Source organism: Otolemur garnettii, unplaced genomic scaffold (genome assembly GCF_000181295.1).
Source record: "Otolemur garnettii isolate 467f Iridium unplaced genomic scaffold, OtoGar3 scaffold00112, whole genome shotgun sequence".
Classification (NCBI taxonomy): Eukaryota; Metazoa; Chordata; class Mammalia; order Primates; family Galagidae; genus Otolemur; species Otolemur garnettii.
Genome location: NW_003852507.1, coordinates 4,028,230 through 4,037,180, shown reverse-complemented (window position 1 = coordinate 4,037,180; position 8,951 = coordinate 4,028,230). Strand labels below are relative to the sequence as shown.

The window sequence follows — 8,951 nt, the reverse complement described above, 5'->3', positions numbered from 1 at the left end:
AAAATAACAAGTGTTGGCAAAGATTTAGAGGAACAGGAACCTTCATACATTGCTAGTGGGAATGTAAAACAGTTCAGACACTGTGGAAAACTGTTAGTGGCTCCTTAATAAGTTAAAAATACAATTACCATGGGACTCAGTGATTCCACTGCTAAGTACACCCAAAAGAACTGAGACAGGTGGTGCCTGTGGCTCAGTGGGTAGGGCACATAGCAAGCACTAGCCCCATATACGGAGGGTGGCGGGTTCGAACCTGGCCCAGCCAAACTGCAACAAAAACATAGCTGGGCGTTGTGGCAGGTGCCTGTAGTCCCAGCTACTTAGGCGGCTAAGGCAAGAGAATTGCCTAAGCCCAGGAGTTGAAGGTTGCTGTGAGCTGTGCCACCATAACACTCTACTGAGGGCAACAAAGTGAGACTCTGTCTCAAAAAAAAAAAAAAGAACTGGAAACAGGAGTTCAAACAAAACTTATATGTGAACGTTGATAGCAGTTTATCCATAATATAAGGCAAAAAGTAGAACATGTCCAAATGTCTGTCAAAGGTTAAGGGGATAAACAAAATACTGTACTCTTATTTGGCCATAAAAGAAATGAAATACTAACACATGCTAAAATATAGCTGCACTTTGAAAACATTATGCTAGGTGAAAGAAGCCAGATACAAAAGGTCACACATGGTATGACTCCGTTCATATGAAAGTCTGTAAGAGGCAAATGCACAGAGACAGAAAGTAGATTAGTGCTTCCCTGTGGCTGGGGAAGGAAGAACGGAGAGTGACTGCTACTGGGTACGGGGTTTCTTGCTGGGGTGATGAAATGTTCTGAAGTTAGATGGTGATGATGCTGAATAACTTCGTGAATATCCTAACTACCTCTGAATTGTATAAGGGATGAATTTTCTGTTTTTTAAAGTCTATGGAAAATACTAAATTTTAGATATTTCAAATAAAGAATTACTATATTTCTTAGTTATAAAACAAAAGGGAGTATTCAAGCTGTATGTATTACATATACCTATCTCAAAAACTACTGTGCGTGTTTTCAAGTCTGTATTTTATAAGCGCAAAGCAGGTAGATGAACAGCTACATGCTAAGTTTTGTTATTGCTGCCAATTCTTCTATTTATTTTAATGGCACTTCCTGTGACAGTATGTGATGTAGAAAATACTCTAAGTATTTAATGTGAATGTCACTGAAGAAAAGTATCTTGAAGATATAATGATTTAAAGTAGTAAATTGAAATTCTTGACAGCTTATCTTTAGAAAAATACTTAAAAGTTACTGAAAAATCACTCTCTGATTAGAGTTACTACCTACACATTCTACCCCCTATAAACACAACCTGGGAGGTTACCTCCTTCTCCTCTGGGCAATACAGGGGTCCCGTAGGATGAAGAACAGCTTTCTGTGCATAATAAAAGAGCTCTGATATGTTCTTCAGGTTTTTTGCTGAACACTGAAAAAAAAAAAAAAGAAATTTAAAATCTTACACTTTGAAATCAATTATGAGAGCTAAAAAACAAATGATAAGGATCCTAGAAGAAAATAAAAACCGCATTTTTCTTTGTAGACCTCACAGTACGAATGTCTACAAAGAGTTCAGGGCCACACTCCAAGTTCTCTGTTTTATTTGATTTACATGACTTCACAAAGAAAAGGAAATTTATTTCATCTCACATTGAGCCTCCCCCCATTCAGAACATCACTTTAGTAAAAATTCACCAAAAGTAAATTTCCAAACCAAATGATGAGGCATACCTCCACACAGGTTTCTATTTCTGTATACTGGTTCATAATAGGAAGGATGGTCTCCATACTACTATATTCCACCAGATCAGATTTGTTCCCAACCAAAATTAAAGGCAGCCTGAAATAAACAGGGCACATTTGTAGGCAAAAATCATTATATTTTTATTTTTATTTACATAATAACCCATTCTTCCCACTATAAAATTGGAAGCCTTGAATGGTTTTAAGTATGGGGTCAACATTTTTAAAGTAGTGATTTATTATCTTTTAGAGAGATATACTGAAATATTTATAGGATGATATAAGGTCTGAATTTGCTTCAAAATGATCCCAATGGGAAGGATAATAAATGAAACAGGACTTGACCTTAGTTAATAATTGTTAAAGCTAGGCTCAGGGCTTGTGGCTCAGTGAGTAGGGTGCCGGCCACATATACTGAGGCTGGCAGGTTCGAGCTCGGCCTGGGCCTGCCAAACAACAATGACAACTGTAACAAAAAAATAGCCAAGCCTGTAGTCCTAGCTACTTGGGAGGCCAAGGCTAGAGAATAGCTTAAGCCCAAGAGTTGGAGGTTGCTGTGAGCTGTGATGCTACAGCACTCTATGTGAGACTCTGCCTCACCAAAAAAAAAAAAAAAAAATGTGTATACACGTCTGTAGCAGCATTATTAATAACCAAAAAACAGAAATAACCCAAATATCCATAAATTAACTAATAGATGAACAAAATGTGTTTTTCTTTTATAATGGAACATGATTCAGCCATAAAACAGTATGAAGTACTAATACACAGATGAACCTTGAAAACTTTATGCTATATAGAAGAAAAAAAAACCTTAAAACATTAAAATCTAGAACTATCATTCTGCTCAGAAAAGTACAAAATATGTTTTTCTCTTGTTTTTTATTAATCACACATATATTTCTTTCAAAGAATTTCAAAGAAATCTCCCTGCATGAATTCCTAAATGAACATCTCTAGAGTTTTTTAAGTGCTTATACATGTATTATTTCATTTGATTCTCAAAATAATAAAATGTACCCAAGACAGGTATTATTCCCATCTTCACTTATAGATGAGGACACTAAGAAGCCAAATGAAGTCTAAGTAAAGTGGAAAACCAGATTTCAAAGGTTGTCCTTCTTTTTTCAAGTCTGTACCCTTACACAGACCACACTGAAGAACACCATACCTCATCAAAGAGGCACCTTAAGAGATATATATACGGGCGGCGCCTATGGCTCAAAGGCGTAGGGCGCTGGCCCCATATGCCGGAGGTGGCAAGTTCAAACCCAGCCCCGGCCAAAAACTGCAGGTAAAAGAAAAAAAAGATTAAAAAAAAAAAGATATATATATATATATATACACACACACACACACACATATATATATGTATAGTACAGGTGGAAGATGGATTCAAAAGCTGAGACTCTAAGCAGTTAGAATTTCTCTTACATTTGAAAGAAAAATGTAAGATTTATTATCAAAATATTTAATCTGCCTCAAGTTTGAAATCATTATAGTGCCATAGCTCTATTTCCTGCTTTAATCGCGAATACATTTATTACCTCACATTATTCCCTTGAAAAAAGGTGTAGGAGTATGTATGTGAACAGAGAGATAAAGAAAAGGTGGGAAAATGTTAGCTGGTGGATGAAAGGTTTTTGGGGTTTTTTTTTTTTGTGGTTTTTGGCAGGGGCTGGGTTTGAACCCTCTACCTCCAGCATATGGGGCCAGCGCCCTACTCCTTTGAGCCATAGGCACCGGCCCGATGAAAGGGGTTTGTTTGTTTTTTAATTTATTTTTAAATTTTATTTCCTTGCTTATTTTAAATTTTTATTTCTTTGCTTTTTTTTATTGTTGAGCCAGAATCCCATCCTATGCCCCTGAACAGAGTGCAATGGTGTCATAGCTCGCTGCAAACGCTGCCTCAGCCTCTGGAAGCCGCTAGGATTACAAGCGCTCGCTGCAGTGCCACACCAGGTTTTTCCTTTTTTTTTTTTTTTGCAGTTTTTGGCTGGGTCTGGTCCTGAACCGGCCACCTCTGGTATATGGGGCTGGGCTGGCGCCTTACTCCTTTGAGCCACAGGCGCTGCCCATTTTTTCCATTTTTTTCATGAGTGGGGATCTCACTCTCACTCAGGTGAGTCTCAACTCCTGAGCTCAAGCAATTCTCCCTTCTCAGCCTCTCACAGTGCTGGGATTACAGGTGTGAGCCACTGCGCTGGCAGGATGAAAGCTTTATAAAAGTTCAATGTACTATTTCTTGCACCTTTTCTGTAAGTTTGAAATTTTTTGATATACAAAGTTTGAGAGAGGAAAAAAAAAATACCTGCTGTCTTTGTCCGTTCTCTCATTTATGAGAGGAATCCATCGACTCGTTACCTAAAATGAAAATTAACAAGAGCTAAGCCATGACGGGGAGCTTCTTTGAAAAGCTCTCTGTCCTTAGACCCTGAAATTCTAAATTGAGGATCAACTTTGAAAGTGCCCTCTTGAAATTTAAATATAGTGGAAAAAAATCACATATTCATACCTTATCAATAGAATGTTTGTTGTTAACAGCATACACTATGCAGATGACGTTTGCCTAGAAAAAAATTTAACAAATTAATGGCATTTTTAGATCATAAAAAATATCAAAGTAGCATTTAATTATCAAATAACTAATATATTGGGAGCAAGGGAGAAAACAACTTTAAAAACTTAAAAAAATGTGCTTGCCTCTCAGAGGAAACAGTTCCTGAGGACTTACAGCAGAAATGCAAACTCAGTATCAGCACTAACAACAAAGACCTGAGAAGGCCCCCCTGGTGAGAGAATGAAAATGGCAGACTCATTGGATCACCACTGTTTCTCCACAAAAAAAAAACTCACCTGTGATATTTCTTGATGAAGTTGTTCATCACTTTGTTCTGCTTCTACAAATGACAAAAAGTCAATGCGTCATATTGTAAATACTTTCATTTAAACAAATGGTCAAGCTAAAATATATGCAACGTCCTTCAAAGGACACAGTTAAAGTCAAGACTGGGTGGCAAACACAATGCCAACACAGGGGAAGGAAACAGTTAAACTAGGATAAGGTAGCTGGCTAGCATTAAAAGTCTACAAGCAGAGGCACTGTGTAGCAAATCTAGGCCGGCATCTGAACAAGAGTTGAAAAGACTTAGACAAAAGAGATCAGAAACACAAGCAGGAAGAAGAGGTGCTGAACAGTGAGAACCTTGAACAAAGAGTCTATATACACACAGAGTCATAAGGCCAGATGAAAATCTGGTAATACTAGCTTAAGATCTAGATAGCACATGGGAGTAATAATAAATAGGGCCCACACGCAAAATTGTAGCCCTCTTTATCATAGATTTCTAGCTAGAACTGGTCTCAACGAGTAGATGTGCCTGCAATTCTGTAAGTGCAGGGGATACACATGATATCGATAGGATGAGGAAATAAGAATTGATAACCAAAGTAATTATTGGCATATTAATTTAGACCATCTTAGGTTACATGTGTCTCCTCCTACAAATGTTTGTTATTTCTGACATATTAAACTAATATATATAAAACTCATATACTATAAGTTTAATGGTATTTTATACAATGCTACATAACATGTTGTATTTTTAGTATCTTTCTGTATGTTGAATAATCAATGTGTTAAGGCTTCAATTCTATAATAATACTGAAGTAAATCTAATGATGTGGCTATAAACATTGAAAAACAATTCTGTAAATAAAAGTAGTTACGAGATTGATTTTATTTTTAAGAGACAAGGTCTAATGCTGTTGCCCAGCCTAGAATGAAGTGACCTGATCATAGCTCACTGTACTCCTGGAACTCCTGGACTCAAGTAATCCTCCCACGTCAGCCTCTTCAGTAGATAGGACTACAGGTATGCACCACCATGCCCAGCTAACTTTTTTCTTTTTTTAGAGATAGATATACCCAGGCAGGTCTCAAACTCCTGGCCTCAAGTGACCCTCCCACATTGGCCTCTCCAAGTCCTCGGATTATGGGCATGAGTCACTATTCTCAGCCTCACATATGTAATTTTTAATTTTCTAGTAGTAACCATTAAAATAGGTAAACAGGTAAAATTAAATTTTTACCTAATATCAAAAATATTTATATTTCTGGCTTGGTGCCTGTAACACAGTGGTTACAGCACCAGCCACATACACAGAGGGTGGCGGGTTTGAACCTGGCCCAGGCCAGCTAAACAATGATGACAACTACAACAAAAAATAGCCAGGCGTTGTGGCAGGTGCCTGTAGTCCCAGCTACTTGGGAGACTGAGGCAAGAGAATCACTTAAGCCCAAGAGTTCAAGATTGCTGTGAGCTGTGATGCCACAGTACTCTACCAAGGGCAACATAGTGAGACTCTGTCTCAAAAAAAAAAAAAAAAATTTGTATTTCAACTTGTACTCAATAGAAAAAATTACTAATGAGACATTTTTACATCTTTTTTTCATAGTAAATCTTCAAAATCTAATTGTATTCTATACTTAAACAGTATTTTTTTTTTTTTTTTTGAGACAGAGTCTCACTCTGTTATGCTGGGTAGAGTACTGTGGCATCATTGCAGCTCACAGCAATCTCAAACTCTTGAGCTCAAGCAATCTTCCTGCCTCAGCCTACCGAGTGTCCGGGACCACAGGCGTGCATCACCAGTCCAGCCAGTTTTTTGTATTTTAATAGAGACTGGGTCTCCCTCTTGCTCAGACTGGACTTGAACTGAGCTCAGGCAGTCCACCTGCCTTGGCCTCCCACAGTGCTAGGATTACAGACCTGGGCCACCACAACTGTTCTATAGCATATTTCAAATTTGAATAGTCACATTTCAAATGTTTAATAGCCTCAGGCATTAAACAGTATAGTTCTAGTATTTCTTTAATACCAGCTAGGCCAAACAAAGTATTATCAATGTATTTACACCCAATTTTTAAAAAAGAAGTTGTAGAGCAAAACAATTTAATTAATTAATATGTAAAAAAAATTAAGTTATTAAAAGCAATACTGATAGGCTTCTAAAATCATATAAGTAAGCTAATTGTTTTAATTATTATCTTATCTGGGAAAAATATTGACAAATTGAAGAACAAACCCAGAACTCAACAAATTCTTGAATTCAGAACCCTTTCTAAATCGTAACAGCATGCTTATGCCTGATAACAAACTGACCCAGAACTTCTGTCTGCAAACATGTCAATTCAAAGAGGGTAATTTACCATTTACCATTTCCTCTTTTTTATTACGATGGATCCCAATTTGGTAATTTGGGAGAACTGCCAGATGGAAGGTGTAGATGGGATGTGGGTGGTGGCAGAGAGACAATAAATGAAACAAGAATCATAAAGGATCATTTATTGCTACAGAGAAAGGACCACCTGTCTTTGAACATTTTGTAAAACCTGAGCACCCTTTCCCCATACTATTACGTTAACCCTACACTTTCACCTACCAGAGGATCTTTATTACCTGAGTAATCTACAATATGTGTTGGAACTCTCTCAGGGGTGACATCAGCTGGAATGGTGATTTCTTCTGCGCGAGGAGGAACCTTTGTTTGCAAACAAATATAGAAAAGGAATAACTCTGGATATTATCACTCAAACTTGTAAACAGATTACATAAATTTATCTGTACAGGTTAAATAGCCTTAATCTAAAATTCCAAAACCAGCCCGCTGCAGTGGCACAGGCCTGTAATCCTAGCACTTTGGGAAGCTACAGCAAGAAGATTATTTGAGGCCAGGAGTTTGAGACCGGCTTGGGCAACACAGTGAGACCTTTTCCCTAAAATATAGAAAATTAGCCAGGTGTGGTGGCATATAATTGGAGTCGCAGCTATTTGAGAGGCTGAGGTGAAAGAACTGCTTGAGTCCAAGAGTTCAGGGCTGCAGTGAGCTATAACTGCACTACTACACTCCAGCCTGGGTGACAGAACAAGATTCTATCCCTAAAAAGTAAATAAATAAAAATAAAATTCCCCAAATCAAAACGCTCCAAAATTCTAGCCTTTTTGAGTGCTGATGTGATGCTCAAAGAAAATGCTTACTGGAGCATTTCTGATTTTCAGATAGGGGGTACTTAACCTGTAATTATGCAAATACCCCAAACTCTGAAAAAAGTCTGAAATTTGAAACACTTCTAGTCCTAGGCATTTTAGATAAGGTATATTCAACCTGTGTTAGCTTCCTTCACCCAAACTCATTTGGTGTATCTTTAAGTGTTCATTTTTGTGCTTTTCCACAGATGTAAATATATATTAAAATTGTGTGACAAAAACTTTTTTAAAAATTCTCATTTCTACCTGTGTAGGCATAGGACTTTTTTTAGGGTCTCGTTCTGTTGCTCTTGGTAGACTGCCGTGATGTCATCACAGCTCATAGCAACCTCAAACTCTTAGGCTCAAGTGACCTTTTTGCCTCAGCTTAGTGACTAGCTGGGACCACAGGGGCCCTCCAAAACACCTGGCTAGTTTTTTTCTATTCTTATAGAGACAGAGTCCCGCTCTTACTCAGGCTTGTCTTGCAATCACCTGCCTTGGTCTCCCAGAGGATTACAGGCATGAGCCACCATGCCCAGCCCAGCATAGGACATATTAAGGAGACTTCAGATTTGACACAGGCACAAACAATTCCTAAATTAGTGTCTCAAACATTAGATTTTTCTTATTTTTGAGACAAAGTCTCAAGCTATTGTCCTGGGTAGAGTGCTATGGCATCACAGCTCACAGCAACCTCAAACTCTTGGGCTTAAGTGATTCTCTTGCTTCAGCCTCCCAAGTAGACAGAGTCTCACTATGTCACCCTCAGTAGAGTGCTATGGCATCACAGCTCACAGTAACCTCAAACTCTTGGGCTCAAGTGATTCTCTTGCCTCAGCCTTCTGAGTAGCTAGAACCACAGGCACTTGCCACAATGCCCAGCCATTTTTTTTTGTTTGTTTGTTTGCAGTTGTCATTGTTGTATAGCAGGCCCAGACCAAACTCGAACCTACCACCTTCAGTGTATGTGGCCTACTCATTGAGCTACGATGCTAAGTCTGAGGAAATGCTTTTAACTTTCCCCCATTCAGGGTGCTATTGACTGTGGGTTTGTCATGTAAAACTTATTAATTTTTATTTATTTATTTATTTTTAGAGACAGAGTCTCGCTATGTTGCCCAGGCTGGAGTGCATTGGCTATTCACAGG

General features: G+C 38.1%; 1 protein-coding gene across 8 annotated transcripts in view; it reads right to left on the bottom strand.

The window, feature by feature from the left end:
* The window catches only part of RHOT1 (ras homolog family member T1), a 73,739-nt gene that overhangs the window by 39,970 nt on the left and 24,818 nt on the right, over positions 1–8,951 (bottom strand). For 4 of the 8 annotated variants that reach the window (XM_003797182.2, XM_003797183.2, XM_003797181.2 and 1 more), the window contains exons 3-8: positions 7,234–7,315; positions 4,628–4,671; positions 4,287–4,340; positions 4,083–4,135; positions 1,760–1,868; positions 1,356–1,457 (exon numbers count right to left, since the gene is read on the bottom strand). In XM_003797182.2, coding sequence (XP_003797230.1) covers positions 1,356–1,457; positions 1,760–1,868; positions 4,083–4,135; positions 4,287–4,340; positions 4,628–4,671; positions 7,234–7,315 — 444 coding nt within the window. Of the gene's footprint in view, positions 1–1,343; positions 1,458–1,759; positions 1,869–4,082; positions 4,136–4,286; positions 4,341–4,627; positions 4,672–7,233; positions 7,316–8,951 lie in introns of all 8 variants that reach the window. The other 4 variants (XM_023517493.1, XM_023517495.1, XM_023517494.1 and 1 more) reach the window with 1 other exon arrangement.